Genomic DNA, 18,056 nt, shown 5'->3' on the forward strand with positions numbered 1-18,056 from the left:
GATTCTCTTTTGTTTTCTTGATTTCTCTTTTTTCTTATTCTTAAAAGCAGCAAACATCCCTCAAGTGCTAATTGATTTTTTAAATAATGTTTTAGAATCTGCAGTTAGCAGTTATGTGACTTATGTCCAATTAGAAAATAGAACATCACAATAGGTGCACAAATCAAATATAAAACTAATTAGTCAACTGCTTTCTTGTTGTCAACCCTATAAACAGAAAGATCTAACTGTTGCTCACTTTCATGATATGGTGCAGTTAATGTCCTTTGATAATTTATTGATCACTCTCTTTCTCACTTTCCCTTCTGATATTTACTCAAATGCATTAAACTAATCTTTGATTATTTCTTCTCTGATCAGTAAATCAATTCTGGCTCATTAGTCATGGCTTATGCAAGCAAACGATTAAAATGACACATTGCATTGCGTCATAGAGTAGATAGATAATAATAAGTTTGATATTCATTAGTGTTAATACTATTTTTTGCTAATAGAACAACTAGCAGTAGTATATATTTATTCATAAAGATTTTTATCTGGTTTAGGAGATCTTTAATTATTTTCTTTTCTGACGTGTAAATCAATTTTGGCTCATTGCTTATGCAAGCAAACAATTAGCATCTGACGATTGGATTGCATCATAGACTATATAAATATAGTAAGTTTGATGTTCATTGTAATGCTAATACTAGTTCTATCTAATAGAAAAAATAGCAGTAGCATATGTATATACATAAAGATCTATATCTTTATTTGGTTTAAAGGACCTCTAGGAAGTTCTAATAATGGCTCATCAGCTGGGTGGAACTGATGAAGTTGAATCGCTAAGATATGAAATAGCAGAGATTGGGAGGAGCGTAAGATCATCATTTAGACATTATGCTTCAAGTTTCAGAAGCATTTCTTCAATTGGGACTGTAAGGGATGTTGGTGAGTGTGTTGAGGATCAAGATGAAAGTATTGCTTTACAGTGGGCCGCAATTGATAGACTACCCACTTTTACGAAGTTAAGAACGTCTCTTTTTTATGATGGTGTGGATGTTAAAGGGAAGAGGGTGATAGATGTTACCAAGCTTGGACCTGTTGAACGGCATATGTTCATTGAGAAACTTATTAACCACATTGAAAATGATAATCTTCGCTTGTTGCAGAATATAAGAGAGAGAATAGACAAGTAAGCTTATTTAATTTTTTATGGTTATTACAGGCATCATTATAAAGGTTAAATGGTAATGGGAATATATCAATGTGTCGCTTCTATGTTCTCTTAAAGACACTAGTTGGGGTTGTTGTTTGAACAGTATAATCTTCATTGAGTCATTTTTTTTTCCTTCTTATTATTACTATTCTTTGTGAAGTATAGTTTCTGCTATTCATTTTTAAGTGTAGTTATTTGATCCATGCATGCATGAATGCACAAGCTTGGAAATCAATTTTATATGTATACATCATAATAAGATACTCTACTTTTGGATAACTGTGGGAAAGCCTAGTGTGTGTCTTTGTGTGCATAAATGGATATAGTGCATTCCTAACCTATCAGTAATATGTAGGGTCGGCTTGAAATTGCCAACGGTGGAGGTGCGATATACGAATCTGTCTGTTGAAGCAGAGTGTCAGGTCGTTCATGGGAAACCCCTCCCCACCTTATGGAGTTCTCTCAAAAATGTAGTTTCTGTAAGTTGCTGATTTCTTTGAGTAAACATACCTAAATTGTTCAATTGCTCTTTTTTGCTGCTTATGCTACTCCTCTTTTATCTTTCTTTTGTAACTGGACGAGTTTAAACTTTACTAAAATTACATGGTCCATATACTGCCATGTGCTTCCATTTTTTTTATGTTCTTCAAGTCTTATGCTATTCCAAGAATACAGAGTTTTGTTGGTGGGTTCCCTTATCGAGGGTTTTCAAAAGGACTAATATTTAGTGGTGAAGTGTGTGTCGAACACCATGAATTGTGAAATATGGTGCTCCAAAGAGAACTTAAATGTTTTAGTCTTTCAATAGTGAGATTCTTGTTTATTTGATATACTATATCCTTTTGCTGTATAAATTTGCTAAATTTCGTCCACTTATTTCTTTTCACTGTTGTATTTTTATTTTCTGTTGCGCAGAGTTTGCCCAAGCTATTTGGTGTAGTTAAGTGTCAAGAAGCTAAAATAAGCATAATTAAAGATGTCAGTGGCATTATCAAGCCGGGAAGGTAAGTTATAGACGCTATTACTTTTTTAACGAATCAGAAACTGAAGAATTGTTCTGCTGAACCACCATAGAATTGGGCTTTAACTGATATCTAATGAAACCTTGTAAATCCCTTGGTAAGATCTGAAAGGAGTGTTGCATTTCAGAAATCTGACCTAAAATTGCTCACTTTTCTTAATGATTTTCCAGTCTTTGCAAGTGGGTTCTAAACTGCATGTTTCATAGATCAAGTTGCACTGATCTATTCTTGTCTGAGTTGCAGGATGACTTTGTTGCTTGGTCCCCCAGGATGTGGTAAAACCACCTTTTTATTGGCACTTTCTGCGAAACTCGATCAGTCTCTCAATGTACATTCCTAGTTTGAGGTTTACCTCTTCAATTCTGCTAAAAAAATCTTATATGGAGTCGTAAGTTAGAATTAATTTATTCTTCCCCTCCTTGTGTTAGGTTACAGGAGAAATATCTTATAACGGTTACAAACTAGAGGATTTTGTTCCTCAGAAAACATCAGGCTACATAAGTCAACATGATTTGCACATTCCCGAGATGACTGTGAGAGAAACGCTTGATTTTTCAGCTTGTTGTCAGGGTGTTGGAAGTCGAGCAGGTTTGTATTTACATGGACATCTGACAACTCTAATATTTTTATGATCTTGTTATTGATGTAAGCTCGTTGGCTTCAGCCTACAAGTAACCTTCTTTTTTCTGCCTGTCTGTAGACATTATGTTGGAGGTTTGTCGAAGGGAAAAAGAGGCAGGGATTGTCCCTGATCCAGATCTGGATACTTACATGAAGGTAATGTCAACCATTCTGCTGCTTATAGTACATGTTTTCCAAGTCCATATATAGACTTCATGCATGAACATTTGATAAAAGCTCTAGTGAGTTATGCATGTAGACAAGTGTCCTGTAATTTTTCAGTTGGATTGCATTAGTTAGGTAAAAAGCAAATTTGACAAGTCATGGTAAACAAATGTCTTAACAGGCGACCTCTGTTGATGGACTAAAGAAAACTCTTCAGACTGATTACATTTTGAAGGTATCTGTCTCCAAACCAAAATCTAAGTTCACTTAATGCATGGAATAATAGTTCAATTTCAATAGTTTTCTTCCATGTCTCTGGTTTCTCAGATACTTGGACTTGATTTATGTGGTGAAACATTGGTTGGTGATGCCATGAGAAGAGGTCTCTCGGGTGGTCAAAAGAAAAGATTGACTACAGGTAGATCAATCGTGCTCAAAACTTTTACAGGACTATGAATTGTTGTGTTATTAAGAATTCCCAATGTCGTATGCAGGGGAGATGATTGTTGGGCCAACAAAAGCTCTTTTTATGGATGAAATTTCAAATGGCTTGGACAGTTCCACTACTTTCCAAGTTATTCAATATCTTCAGCAATTGGTGCATATTACGGATGCCACAGCATTGGTTTCGCTTCTTCAACCAGCACCAGAGACCTATGATCTTTTTGATGATGTTATTTTGATGGCAGAAGGGAGCATAATATATCATGGTCCACGGTTTTACATTCTTGAATTCTTTGAAGATTGTGGATTTAAGTGTCCAGAAAGAAAAGGGGCCGCTGACTTTCTCCAGGAAGTGAGCAGACCCGTTTACACTTTACACTAGTTTCTGTCCCTGTAATTTTATTTATGTTCAATGTAAATCCTCAACCATCTTTCTTTCAGGTTATCTCTAGAAAGGATCAGGGGCAATATTGGCATGATACTGAACACCAGTATAGTTATGTTTCAGTTGATCAATTTTCCAAAAAATTTAAGGCCTTCAAGATGGGAAAGAAACTAGACGAGGAGCTCTCAAAACCATATGATAAGTCTCAATGCCATAAAGATGCTCTGTCCTTTAGCAAGTATTTTCTATCCAAATGGGAACTCTTTAAAGCTTGCATGACGAGGGAATATCTTCTCATGAGGAGGAATTCGTTTACATACGTCTTCAAAACAACACAGGTATGCAAAGTGACATTCATGATTCGTTGATCACTTCTCGTCCATAATTTTTTTGTTTTCTTACTAGAGTGTAATAGTGTATCTGTTATCTAACAGTGTTATCTTGCGCCGTTTGTCTTCTGCAGCTTGTCATTATCTCATCCATCACAATGACTGTCTTTCTGAGAACTCGAATGCATGTTGATGAGATCCATGCAAATTACTATTTGGGTGCTTTGTTCTATGCACTCATCATACTTATGGTTGATGGATTCCCGGAGTTGTCCATGACTGCTTCAAGACTTGCTGTTTTCTACAAGCAGAGAGAATTATGCTTTTACCCAGCTTGGGCTTATGCAATTCCAGCTGCTATTTTAAAGGTTCCTCTATCGTTCTTGGAAGCTATTGTATGGACAGTTCTTACTTACTATGTTATTGGGTACAGTCCCGAATTTGGCAGGTTAGTTGGACACAACGTTTTTGTCTTGGATAAAAAGCCATTCACCTTTTGATTATCTACAATATTTAATTCTTAATTGTTGACTTTGTCGTAGGTTTGTCAGCCAATTTGTCATACTCTTTGCCGTCCATCTGTCGTCTATATCCATGTTTCGTTTCATTGCTTCACTGTTTCAGACTGTAGTTGCTTCTACAGTTGTTGGTATGCTATCACTACTGTTTATCCTGTTATTTGGAGGATTCGTCATCCCACAACGTAAGGTGGCCTACCCTTTTATCTACTGATTGTCTCTTCCAGCTTGAGCTTCCTGCCTAAGTTGTTTATATGGCATATTTTGTTGCTTTTTCAATTGCAGCTTCTATGCCAGCTTGGTTGCAGTGGGGATTCTGGCTATCCCCGTTGTCGTATGGGGAAATAGGCATAGCTGTAAATGAATTTCTTGCTCCACGCTGGCAACATGTGAGATTTGAAATATTATATGGACATGTACATGCCTACTCACTGATAAATAGTCCTATAGCATAGTTAACATTACATTCTAAGGATATATATGTTTAGACTTTGGGGAGCATGAGAATTGAATCGTTAGGATCATGATTGATCTTCTGCCTCTAATTGTTGCTGCAGATGTCGTTAAACACAACCCTAGGGCGACAAACATTGGAAAGTCGTGGATTGAACTTCAATAGTTACTTCTACTGGGTATCACTTACTGCTTTACTTGGGTTCTCAATACTTTTCAACATTGGGTTTACCCTAGCCTTGACATTTTTAAACCGTAAGATAATCCATCTCAATTGATATAGCTGACGTATCTAAAAGTACAATCTACATGGTATCACAACAGTTTCATAATTATGCAGCTCCTGGAATGTCTCGCGCTATTATATCTCATAAAAAGCTCTCACAAATTCGAGAAACAAGAGAGCACAGTCAACATGTCGAGGAGTCGCCTTCTAGAACCTTAAAAGATTCTGATCTATCGAGGACGGGTGATACTGTTATCCTGCTGTTCTGTTTAATTTCACTAAAAGTAGTAATGTAGCAAAGAAATAAGGTCATAGAAATTATACGGGGACATCCATATCATATCCATATTAAATTCTTATGGCTAACCATTCTTGTTTTTTTACAGGTGTGATGGTCTTGCCTTTTGTACCTCTTACTGTAGTATTTCAAGATGTACAGTACTTCATCGATACCCCTTCGGTAATCATTGTCCAAACAATCTTTCTAAATGTTAAGCAGTTAGGATGACTCCGTATATTCAATGCTTTATAATTTTTTGATATCAGGAAATGAAAGAACGGGGTTTTAAGGAGAACAAAATCCAACTTCTTCGGGATATTACCGGCGCTTTTATGCCTGGTAATCTTACAGCATTAATGGGTGTCAGTGGAGCTGGGAAGACGACTCTTATGGATGTTCTATCTGGAAGAAAAACTGGTGGTACAATCGAAGGGAATATAAGCATTGGGGGATACCCTAAATCTCAAAAAACATATTCTAGGGTATCAGGTTATTGTGAGCAGACAGACATACATTCACCACTAATTACTGTAGAAGAATCAGTGATTTATTCAGCTTGGCTGCGGCTTTCATGTGACATTGATTCAAATACTAGAGATGTATGTATGTTTCCAAGAAATTTGAGTCATCATTTAAATTCAGTGTTATTTAAAAAAAGAAAAGCATTTACTCAAATTTGTTAATTTACTCGCAGGCATTTGTGAAAGAAGTTCTTAAAACCATCGAGCTTGATGGGATTAAAGATGCTTTAGTAGGTATTCCTGGTGTTAGTGGCTTATCAACTGAGCAACGCAAGCGGCTTACAATAGCTGTGGAGCTTGTTGCAAACCCTTCTATCATCTTCATGGATGAGCCAACGTCTGGTTTAGATGCAAGGGCTGCTTCCATTGTCATGCGGGCAGTGAGGAATGTTGTGAATACTGGAAGAACAATTGTTTGCACCATCCACCAACCAAGTATTAATATATTTGAGGCGTTTGATGAGGTATTAGTTGTGGTTTATTCTATTATTATACTGGGTAATATTAGCTAAATAGATTGACTGTCCAAATTTCCTGTTCCTGCAGTTGGTTCTAATGAAAAGTGGAGGACGTATAATCTACTCTGGATTGTTGGGTCAGCGCTCAAGTAAAGTTATTGAATATTTTGAGGTGAGTATCTTACAATTTTAAAGAGGTAGAAGAAATGATTTTCAAATTATAATCTTTCTCATCCTATAACCCGGCAGGGTATATCTGGGGTGCCGAGGATTAAAAATAATTATAATCCAGCAACATGGATGTTGGAAGTCACTTCTACATCAGCAGAGATCGAACTTGGTGTAGACTTTGCGAATCTTTACTCAGAGTCTATTTTGTACAAGTACGTACATTTACACACAATGAAGGCGACTGTAGTAGTTCTTTACTATATACAACTTTCTCTTTTGATCTTGTTGTCATGCTTTTTGATCTACCCATTTCAACTCAAAATCTATAGACAAAGTCCTATTAACAATTGTAGATTGTAAATGCTTTGTCAATCTTGTTTCTTCCTTTTTACTGGAAAGTTCTAAAGAATGTCTATCAATGCCCATAGAGTGTTTATTAGTGCATGGTACATGACACAGTTTTTGAATTATTCATGAATAAACATCTCTTTTTTTGTACTGATTGTAGGGAAAAAGTGGAGATGGTTAAGCGATTCTGTAGAGCTCCACCTGGGTCAAAGGACCTGTGTTTTGCTACGAGGTATCCACAGAATGGTTGGGGGCAGTTGAAAGCTTGCCTGTGGAAACAAAATTTGTCGTATTGGAGAAGTCCTGCTTATAACTTGATGAGGATCATATACCTGATCTTGTCGTCTTTGTTATTGGGACTAGTCTTTTGGCAGCAAGGGAAGAAAATGTAAGTGGACCCAACATTCTAACTTAATTCAATAAACATGCGATTCTACAGAATGAATCAGAGCTGACCCAATACTTACTCTATTTGTTTTCAATCAGTTCAAATATCTAAATATGAAGCAAGTACTAACATAATAGTTATTTCTCGTTCCGTAGACATAGTCAGCAGAGCTTGTTCAATGTATTCGGTTCAATGTACTCCGCTGTTATCTTCTTGGGAATAAACAACTGTGTAACAGTTTTGCCATTTGTTTCAACTGAACGCTCTGTACTTAACCGGGAAAGATTCGCAGGAATGTACTCTTCATGGGCGTATGCATTTGCTCAGGTTCAAATCTTCACTTTGAGACTCATGGACGCATGGTGTCAACTTATCTTAAATTTGTTCCAAGTTATCAACTGCAATCATATTCGTTCGGCTTGGAATGACAATTCATCCACGTCTTCTCTGTGTTAAAGAGACTTTCAAGTATGATTTTCTTGCTGTTAACTCCTGCTAACTAAAAATGTATTAATTGGTAACTGCAGGTGGCAGTTGAAATTCCTTACTTGTTTACACAATCGCTTTTGTATGTTATAATCACTTATCCGATGATCGGTTTCATGTGGGAACCATATAAGGTGTTTTGGAACTTTTACGCAATGTTTTGTACGTTGCTTTACTTCAACTATCTTGGAATGCTGGTTGTGTCGATTACACCAAATGTTCAGGTTGCTGCCATATTATCAGCTTCATTCTTTACAATGCTGAATCTTTTTTCTGGGTTCCCGATTCCTAAACCGGTAAGCCGATGTTCTACTTTTATGGTAATTTGTTAACTGGGATTGGTTGTGTATGCATTTTTTTTCTCGGAATGTACTGAAATATTAGGGGAAACTACTTATTGAATGATTTCTGAGATATTACTAAAACCAATTTCAATTGGCAGCGAATTCCAGGATGGTGGATATGGTTGTATTATGTCTGCCCTTCATCGTGGACGTTGAACGGTTTACTAACTTCACAGTATGGAGATATGGAGAAGGAGATTTTGGTTTTTGGTGAAACAAAGACGGTCTCTCATTTCTTAAGAGATTATTTTGGATTTCACCATAATCGTCTTCCCCTTGTTGCTGTTCTTCTTCTTGCTTATCCAGTTCTCTCAGCATCTCTTTTTGCTTACTGCATACAAAAAATGAACTTCCAGAGGAGGTGATTTGATACCCCTTGGAAAAGATATATTTATGTATATATACATATGTTTTTTGTAATTCACGTAACATTAACTGATCACAAGGACGACCAGGTAAGCTTATCGAACATCAGTAATTGTGTTTGTAATATATTTGGGCGGGAGACATGAACTTGTCATGTATTTATTATTTCACCATTCTCAATATTAAATGTGACAAAAATTTGTTCTAATTGACGGATTTTAGACAAGCAAAAACACCTACCTAATGGTCCTCTCTCAGGATGACCAATTATAAACAGCTGTGGATGGAACAACCAGAATCTTCACTAAAAGCAGCTTGGTGTTTGTCAGATTTTCTTGCTGACAGACTCTCGTATGTAGAGTCAGAAATAGAAGAACAACGGCAACAACTGAATTTCATGGTTGTATGTGATCCTGTAAGAAAGTATGCTTGAAAACCAGGTTTTATGGGGAAAGTTTGCTCTCCAAGGTTTATTAACAGCAGAAATCCAACTTGCCTGGAAAGTGTGCGACACAAATCCTAAGAAGGAGAAGTACAGCAAAATTTAGGTAAGCATTCCACTTATCTTTGTTAAACTTCCATTCTGATCCTGATGTTTAGATAAGTTATATCAACTTCGCATATTAGGAAGTGGCCCAAAAAAATGTCTGGCTTAAGCAGGTGAATTGGTTATATGCATCATTTGCAGAGCAGCTTTTGATTATTCTGACAGAACTTGACTCGGTTTAACATCAGAAATAGACCATTTTTTTGTATTCGAACTTAGTAGGCACCAAGTGTTGTAATTTTTGCTACATGTTTTTTTGTTCCTTGGTACTAGTTTGTGCAATTTCTGATGCTGGTTTCTTATGGTCACAAATGTCCTAGCAGGCGATCTCCAATGGACCGAAGAGAACTCTTTAGACTGGTTACACTGTAAAGGTAAATGTAACATAAGCAATCTCCTCAGCTCATATATAGATCATTTCTTCTTTTTGCGGCTGGAATTCAGTCTATATAGCACTGTTGGTGTAAGGTTAGTATATGCCCATTCAAAAGATAGAATTATAACCTGGGATTCCAATATTACCCGACCACGAACAAAGTCATTGGTTCCACGACAAAAATACCATATCCCTCGTTTTACTCATATTAGTCCATTCTAACCAGCAGCCGTCTAGACTTCTTGGATGATATACTATTCTTTCACATTCATGGTTGGCCTTCTTCATATTTAATGACAAAACCATTCATTTTTCATGGTGCCTACAATCGTATGATGCAGTGGTTGGATCTCAACAATGGGTTCCAGCAAAAGTCTAGCATCTTGAAACTTAGTGGCGTTCAGCCATAACTTTTTTTCCTTTTCCCTTCTGAAACAAGTATAAATTGGCTGATGAGGTGGAACAAACAAAAAATGACAGAGAAAGAAAAAAGAAGAAACAGTTTTTAGTTGTTTTTTAAATAAAAATATTAAATTATCAACTATCAGTCAACTCTTGCTTGAATAAACAAAATAATAGATAAAAAAATTTCATTATACTAACTTTTATGAATCAATTATGGAGATTGAAGAGAGTAGAAAATGGTGCTGATGGATTTTTATGGTATATATTATCTCTTCCTCTCTCTCTCTCAGTCTCTCTCACCCTCAAAACATGGTGTTGCCTTGATTTAAGATTTAATACGTTTAATCTTTGCTTCTGCAAGCAAACCAGTGAATGACGCACTGCATTACATCATAAACTATATATATAATAATAATTCTTCTCACTAGATTATCAACTCTATATGTGCACGTTCTGATTAAAGAAAAGTTCTTGCAAGTGCAGATCATTCAAGTTTTTTCTATCGGGTAAAACTTGTCTCCTTTGCTGTCAAAATAAACAAATTTAAAATGCATATATAAATTTAAAGTAAGGATCTCTGTGTCCATTGAGTTAGAAGAAGTCTGGTCAAGTTCCGAGATATGGCTCATCAGTTAATTGGAACTGACGACATAGAAACATTGAGAATTGAATTAGCTGAGATTGGAAGGAGCATAAGATCATCATTCAGACAGCATACTTCAAGTTTTAGAAGCAATTCTTCTGTTGGAAATTCTGTCAGAGATGTCGATGAGAGTGCTGAGAATCAAGATGAAAGAGTTGCTTTACAATGGGCTGCAATTGAGAGATTACCCACCTTTAGAAAGTTAAGATCTTCTCTTTTTGATGATGGTGGGGATGTTACAGGGAAGAGGGTGATTGATGTCACTAAGCTTGGACCTGTAGAACGACATATGTTTATAGAGAAACTCATCAAGCACATTGAGAATGATAATCTACGCTTGTTGCAGAATCTTAAAAAGAGAATAGACAAGTAAGCTTTCTTTTCTTCTGAGCTAATTTAGATTCCCATCACTACTGCTCGATATCGATACAGGGCCTTTTTTTTAATATGTTTGGCTGGCCATACAAAGTTCTATGAAACCAGACCAGTTAGAAAATGTCAACCCCATTAACATTTTGATGCATTGCCATTTAATTCCTTACCTCAACTGACAGTCACTGTGTAGCCATCCTCAATGAGTGCCTAAATGAGGTTACTTACTCGGAGAACTCAGTCCATATACATATTCATAGTCATATTAGTATCAGGCATTATCTGTCGGGAAGGATTTAATGTGTGTAACCTTGTGCATAAATTAGATATTATCTAACATTACAGTATATTTGCAGAGTTGGCGTGAAGTTGCCCACTGTGGAGGTGCGGTATAAGAATCTCTTTGTTGAAGCAGACTGTGAAGTCGTTCATGGGAAGCCCCTCCCCACTATATGGAACTTCCTCAAAAGCACAATTTCTGTAAGTTGCCGGATTCTTTTTGTTAGGCAAAACTATTATTGACTTCACCCATTCATTTTTTCTTACCTGTTCCTCTTTTTCCTTTCCTAGTTTCCTTACTTCGCAACATAAGTAATCTGCAACAATTTTTTATCACAAAAATGTACCTATTACTTCTTATAACATATTAGTCAACATGTTGTTTTTGATAAATTTGTACGGTCAATAAACAAATGCTTCCCTGTTTTTTCCACTATTTAGCATTCCTGAAGCTTGACTCGAGTATACTATAAATATGCTTGATGGTATTATGTAGTGATGTTTGACCAAGGGATTGAGGCTTTATTGGTTAGTTGGTCTATAAAATTTCTAATCCTTTGCTTTTTTCCTTCTTTCTTTCACTATTGAGGATTCCTATTCACCAGGGTTTCCCCAGATTATTAGGTGTAAAGTTGCAAGAAGCCAAGATAAGCATTATTGAAGATGTCAGTGGCATCATTAAGCCGGGAAGGTAAGAATTTTTTTTTGCCAGTTTCAGAAACTTCAGTAACACTTTTTTTAACCAATCAAGACATGAGGCTACGGGTGAGATATGTGTGGAGAAAACCCTGCTAAGTCAGTGATAAGGGTTGGAGCGGCTTTATTCCAAAACATTCTCAAAAACTGAACTTCTGTGTACTTTTTTTTTCACCTTATTCTCCACTAATGAGATTGAACCTGTATGTTTTGCTAATATAGTTTCATTAATGGATGGTTGTCTGATATGCAGGATGACATTGTTGCTTGGTCCTCCAGGATGCGGGAAAACCACCTTTTTATTAGCCCTTTCCGGGAAACTAGACCAGTCTCTCAAGGTTTTATTTCTCTCTCGAGGTTTCTTTTTATGCCCTGGTAAGAAAAGTTCTATAACTATAATTAGTGTGATGACTTATCTTTCATTGTTTCTTCGCCTGGTTTTAGGTGACAGGAGAAATTTGTTACAATGGTTACAAATTGGAAGAGTTTGTTCCCCAGAAAACATCAGCCTATATAAGCCAATATGATCTGCATATTCCTGAGATGACTGTAAGAGAAACACTTGATTTTTCAGCTTGCTGTCAGGGTGTTGGAAGCCGTGCAGGTAGCTTTTTATTTAATCTTTGCCATTGATGTAATATCATTTATAAGCTACTAAAGAGGAAGATTTTTTTTTTCTGCATGTGTAGATATTATGTTGGAGGTCAGTCGAAGAGAAAAGGAAGCAGGGATTGTTCCAGATCCAGATTTAGATACTTACATGAAGGTAAGTTTGACTATTTTCATGTTCTTCTCTTCCATCTTTTCTATCTCGTCTATGTATGAATGAATGCAATAGAAGCTCGACTGAGTTCAAGAAGAAGTATGCAGTAGTGTTTTGAATAAAGCACATGTTCAGACACACTTCTCATTTATTCCGCGGTGGATTAGCTTTTGCACTTTCTAATGTTGATTGATGTGGTCAATGCATGCTAAGCAGGCGATTTCTGTTGACGGACTTCAGAGAAGTCTTCAAACTGATTACATTATAAAGGTAGTTCTTTATAACAGAACCACAATAAAACTTCTCTTACTTCATATATGGAGCATTAAAACGTTAATAGTTTTTTTCTGATTGTTTGCTGTGTCCCTGGTTTATCAGATACTTGGACTTGATATTTGTGGTGATACATTAGTTGGTGATGCCATGAGAAGAGGCCTCTCTGGTGGTCAAAAGAAAAGATTGACTACAGGTACACCACATCTACAACATTACCAAATTCAGTTGGTTGTAATTCTATTTTATTAAGAATTCACTCTTTTTTTTTCTTGCAACAGGTGAGATGATTGTTGGACCAACAAAAGCTCTCTTTATGGACGAAATTTCTAATGGCTTAGACAGTTCCACTACCTTTCAAGTTGTTGCATATCTTCAGCAATTGGTGCATATAACAGATGCTACAGCGTTGATCTCACTTCTCCAGCCGGCACCAGAGACCTATGATCTTTTTGATGATATTATTTTGATGGCAGAAGGAAAAGTAGTGTATCATGGCCCACGCAGTTATGTTCTTGAGTTTTTCGAAGAATGTGGATTTAGGTGCCCAGAAAGAAAAGGTGCCGCGGATTTCCTCCAGGAGGTGAGAAGACAGGTTTCTTATTTCCTATTCTATCAAAGTGCAATCTCTAAACCATTTACTAATTCACTATTTCATTTTTCAGGTTATCTCTAGGAAGGATCAGGCACAATACTGGTATGATACTGAACAACAGTTTAGTTATTGTTCAGTTGATCAATTTTGTATAAAATTCAAGGCATTCAAAATTGGGAAGAGGCTAGATGAGGAACTTTCTAAGCCATTTGATAAATCCCAAAGTCACAAAGATTCTTTATCCTTTAGCAAGTATTCGCTACCCAAATGGGAACTCTTTAAAGCTTGCATGAGTAGGGAATATCTTCTCATGAGGAGGAATTCTTTCATATATGTCTTCAAAACAGCTCAGGTTTGTAAAGCTTCCTGCTTTTATATAAGATGTTATGTAGGAACATCTGTATCTGACGGTGGACTCGTACCTCATGTGTCTTCTGCTGCAGCTTGTCTTCATAGCATTCGTCACCATGACTGTCTTTCTACGAACTCGAATGCATGTTGACGTGATCCATGCAAATTATTATCTGGGTGCCCTGTTTTATGCACTTATGATACTTCTGTTTGATGGATTTCCTGAGTTATCTATGACTGTCTCAAGACTTGCTGTTTTCTACAAGCAGAGGGAACTATGCTTTTACCCAGCTTGGGCTTATGCAGTTCCAGCTGCTATTCTGAAGATCCCTCTTTCACTCTTGGAAGCTATTGTATGGACTGTTCTTACTTACTATGTCATTGGTTTCAGTCCTGAATTTGGAAGGTGAGTTTCTCATGGAAAAATTACTTACTCATACAAAAATATATAAAGTATTTATTCTAAAATTTATTTTAAAATTTTCATTGACTGTCCTTTCTAGGTTCATCAGTCAGTTCGTACTACTTTTTGCTATGCATCTGGCATCTATATCCATGTATCGTTTGGTTGCTGCATTTTTCCAAACTGTAGTTGCTTCTTCAGTAGCTGCTAGTTATGTAGTATTATTTGTCCTGCTATTTGGAGGTTTCGTGATCCCACAGCGTAAGTTGGCTTGCCCTTTATTTGGTGTTAGCTTCTTTAACATTTTCAAAATGGAATATTTAAGCTTCCTTTACATGCTTAATTTTTTATTTTTTTTATGCAGCTTCCATGCCCGCTTGGCTGCGGTGGGGCTTCTGGATTTCTCCCATGTCATATGGGGAGATAGGCATAACTGTGAATGAGTTTCTTGCTCCACGATGGCAACAAGTGAGATTCAAATCAATTGGGATGTTTAGACTGGCATGTGAGAATTAAAATAATAGCTAATCTAAATTCCTTATGTGCTATTGATTGTCATTTATAGATGTCATCAAACACAACTCTAGGGCGTCAAACCTTAGAAAGTCGTGGCCTAAACTTCGACAGTTACTTCTACTGGATATCATTGGGTGCATTGCTTGGGTTTGCAATTCTGTTCAACATCGGATTTACTTTAGCCTTGACATTTTTAAAGCGTAAGATGATGATGCGCCTCAGTTAACTATTTAAATAGTTTCCCAGTTACCGTGTCATTACCTAAATTTTACAATGTGTGCAGCTCCTGGGATGTCTCGTGCTATTATTTCACAAGAGAAGCTCTCTCAAGTTCAAGGACGAAAACTCAAGAGCAATGTCGAGCAGGAATTATCACTTTCTTCTAAAAGTACTACTCAACAAAAGAAGGGTAAAACTAAGAACAATAGCTGTGCTTGTTAAAAATTATTGAGACATTTATACGCTATCGATATCTGGTTTTATGGCTCATTTTACAGGAGGGATGGTTTTACCTTTTGTGCCTCTAACAGTAGCATTTCAAGATGTGCAGTACTTCATTGATACCCCATTGGTAATCATTGCTAGGGTAATCTTTTAGACAATTTCAAAGTAGTTGAATGCGAAGATATAAACAAATGATTTTGTTTTGTACTTAGGAAATGAAGGAACAGGGTTTTACAGAGAACAGGATCCAACTTCTTCGGGATATATCGGGAGCTTTTGTACCTGGGGTTCTCACCGCATTAATGGGTGTTAGCGGTGCAGGGAAGACAACTCTTATGGACGTCCTTTCTGGAAGAAAAACTGGTGGCATTATCGAAGGAAACATAAGCATTGGTGGATATCCTAAATCCCAAGAAACATATTCTCGGATATCAGGTTATTGTGAGCAGACAGACATACATTCACCACAAATTACTGTAGAAGAATCAGTAATATTTTCAGCTTGGCTGCGCCTCCCATCTGATATCTCTTCAAATACAAAGAATGTATGATATCTTGGAAAGAGTTCAAAATTTTGGTTCGAGTTTAATGCTATTTTCAGGATAGATTTTATTCCTCAAATTGGTTAAAATGTTATTTACAGGCATTTGTGAGTGAAGTCCTTGAAACGATTGAGCTTGATGGAATTAAAGATGCTTTAGTAGGTATTCCTGGTGTTAGTGGCTTATCAACTGAGCAACGGAAGCGGCTTACGATAGCTGTGGAGCTTGTCGCGAACCCTTCAATCATTTTCATGGATGAACCAACGTCTGGTTTAGATGCAAGAGCTGCCGCCATAGTCATGCGGGCAGTTAAAAATGTGGTCAATACGGGTAGAACAATTGTTTGCACCATCCACCAACCAAGTATCGATATATTTGAGGCGTTTGATGAGGTACTAATAGTTAGTTAATGTGAAATATTATCTTGCACTGTCTACTTCTATTGCAATGCTTATTCAATGTCCTGTATTTACTCTTCTTGCAGTTGATTCTGATGAAAGGTGGAGGGCGCATAATCTACTCAGGACAATTAGGTCATCATTCAAATAGGGTTATCGAGTACTTTGAGGTAGACACCTTATCATTGTGAAGAATTGGGAAAAGCTAATGTCATTTGAATGTTAACTTGGTTCCTTCTATTTCCTGACAGAGTATATCTGGCATCCCGAAGATTAAAGATAAGTACAATCCAGCAACATGGATGTTGGAAGTCACTTCTGAATCAGCAGAAAATGAACTTGGAGTGGATTTTGCTAATCTTTACAGAGAGTCCACTTTGTATAAGTAAGTGTATTTACATGCAAGTGATTACAGATTATTACAACTGTCTGTCATAGTTTTGATGGATTGCAGCACCTTCTGTTTTGATTTGTAAAGTTCACGTTTATTCGTCTGATTGTAGAGAAAAGGTCGAACTGGTTAAAAAATTGTGCAGTCCGCCTCCTGGTTCGAGGGACTTGCATTTTGCTACCCAATTTGCACAGAGTGGTTGGGGGCAGTTCAAAGCTTGTCTTTGGAAACAAAACTTGTCATATTGGAGGAGTCCTGCCTATAACTTGATGCGAATTGTGCACATGATTGTTTCATCTTTGCTTTTTGGAGTATTGTTTTGGCAGCAAGGGAAGAATATGTAAGTAGATCTTACCTAACCGCAAAATTCAAAATTGAATATCGATGAAGCATGCACCAACATATTCTTGTTTTGTAGAATCGATCAGCAGAGTTTGTTCAATGTATTTGGTTCAATGTTTTCCGCCGTAATCTTCTTGGGCGTAAACAACTGCTCAACAGTTTTGCCATTTGTTTCAACTGAACGCACGGTTCTTTACCGGGAAAGATTCGCAGGAATGTATTCTTCTTGGGCTTATGCATTTGCTCAGGTTCAGACCTGAACTCATGGTGTAAACCTGTCTTATAATATGTATTCTCAAGAATACCATTCTTTAACTGGATGTGTCTTGTTTTATTTATAGGTGGTGGTCGAAATTCCTTACCTGTTTATTGAATCAGTCCTGTACGTGATAATCGCTTATCCAATGGTCGGCTACATCTCTTCACCTTATAAGATATTCTGGAGCTTTTATGCAATGTTTTGTACACTTCTTTACTTCAACTACTTTGGAATGTTGCTTGTGTCCATTACACCAAACATCCAAGTCGCCGCCATATCATCATCTACATTCTACACAATGCAGTCTCTTTTTTCTGGGTTTCCAATACCAAAACCGGTAAGCCAACTTTTTACTACTCTGATAGTAGATTATTATTATGTTTCAGAATGATTCAGTTGAACTGCGATGTTGCTTATATACACTAGCTAATCATCTGTTTCGAATGCAGAACATTCCGAAGTGGTGGATGTGGTTTTATTATATGACGCCAACATCTTGGGCGCTAAACGGTTTACTAACTTCCCAATTTGGAGATATTGAAGAGGAGATTTTGGTTTTCGGTGAAAAAAAGACCGTCTCCAATTTCTTAAAAGATTATTTTGGGTTTCACCATGATCAACTTCCGCTTGTTGCTGTTCTGCTTCTCGCTTACCCCATAATCTTCGCTTCTCTGTTCGCTTATTGTATTGGAAAACTGAATTTCCAGAGGAGGTAACATAGATAGCCTTTGAAATATA

General features: G+C 36.8%; 2 protein-coding genes across 3 annotated transcripts; both read left to right on the forward strand.

Moving 5' to 3' along the window:
- The first annotated feature begins 700 nt into the window (after nt 1-700).
- Nucleotides 701-8,931, forward strand: LOC113346985 (pleiotropic drug resistance protein 3-like). Of its 2 annotated transcripts, none has more exons than XM_026590555.1 (24): nt 701-1,174; nt 1,554-1,677; nt 2,114-2,202; nt 2,464-2,548; nt 2,649-2,808; nt 2,921-2,997; nt 3,188-3,241; nt 3,334-3,424; nt 3,501-3,802; nt 3,892-4,173; nt 4,299-4,612; nt 4,707-4,867; nt 4,968-5,098; nt 5,240-5,390; nt 5,476-5,604; nt 5,748-5,821; nt 5,908-6,240; nt 6,336-6,626; nt 6,709-6,792; nt 6,870-7,003; nt 7,300-7,527; nt 7,683-7,854; nt 8,055-8,309; nt 8,456-8,931. In XM_026590555.1, the coding sequence occupies exons 1-24, from the start codon at nt 786-788 to the stop codon at nt 8,720-8,722; spliced, it is 4,377 nt and encodes a 1,458-aa protein (XP_026446340.1). In that variant the 5' UTR covers nt 701-785; the 3' UTR covers nt 8,723-8,931. The 2 variants fall into 2 exon arrangements, with proteins under 2 accessions (XP_026446340.1, XP_026446341.1); XM_026590556.1 differs by having other exon boundaries at nt 4,968-5,071.
- Nucleotides 8,932-9,070: 139 nt separating this feature from the next.
- On the forward strand, nt 9,071-18,043 carry LOC113346986 (pleiotropic drug resistance protein 3-like). The gene is made up of 26 exons (XM_026590557.1): nt 9,071-9,271; nt 9,594-9,644; nt 10,535-11,063; nt 11,423-11,546; nt 11,951-12,036; nt 12,295-12,379; nt 12,486-12,645; nt 12,731-12,807; nt 13,021-13,074; nt 13,183-13,273; nt 13,359-13,660; nt 13,743-14,024; nt 14,116-14,429; nt 14,527-14,687; nt 14,791-14,894; nt 14,992-15,142; nt 15,226-15,351; nt 15,440-15,513; nt 15,599-15,931; nt 16,030-16,320; nt 16,413-16,496; nt 16,578-16,711; nt 16,830-17,057; nt 17,136-17,307; nt 17,401-17,655; nt 17,768-18,043. Exons 3-26 carry the CDS (start codon nt 10,672-10,674, stop codon nt 18,032-18,034), a joined length of 4,347 nt encoding a protein of 1,448 aa, XP_026446342.1. The 5' UTR covers nt 9,071-9,271; nt 9,594-9,644; nt 10,535-10,671; the 3' UTR covers nt 18,035-18,043.
- Nucleotides 18,044-18,056: the final 13 nt, after the last annotated feature.

This window comes from Papaver somniferum, chromosome 2, assembly GCF_003573695.1.
Source record: "Papaver somniferum cultivar HN1 chromosome 2, ASM357369v1, whole genome shotgun sequence".
Taxonomy (NCBI): Eukaryota; Viridiplantae; Streptophyta; class Magnoliopsida; order Ranunculales; family Papaveraceae; genus Papaver; species Papaver somniferum.

Coding starts and splice junctions, on each gene's coding strand:
- LOC113346985 (XM_026590555.1), top strand. CDS start 786: ATGGCTCATCAGCTGGGTGGAACTGATGAAGTTGAATCGCTAAGATAT. Junction 1,175..1,553: donor ATAAGAGAGAGAATAGACAA/GTAAGCTTATTT, acceptor AGTAATATGTAG/GGTCGGCTTGAAATTGCCAA. Junction 5,822..5,907: donor ACTTCATCGATACCCCTTCG/GTAATCATTGTC, acceptor TTTTGATATCAG/GAAATGAAAGAACGGGGTTT.
- LOC113346986 (XM_026590557.1), top strand. CDS start 10,672: ATGGCTCATCAGTTAATTGGAACTGACGACATAGAAACATTGAGAATT. Junction 12,646..12,730: donor GGGTGTTGGAAGCCGTGCAG/GTAGCTTTTTAT, acceptor CTGCATGTGTAG/ATATTATGTTGGAGGTCAGT. Junction 13,661..13,742: donor CCGCGGATTTCCTCCAGGAG/GTGAGAAGACAG, acceptor TTCATTTTTCAG/GTTATCTCTAGGAAGGATCA.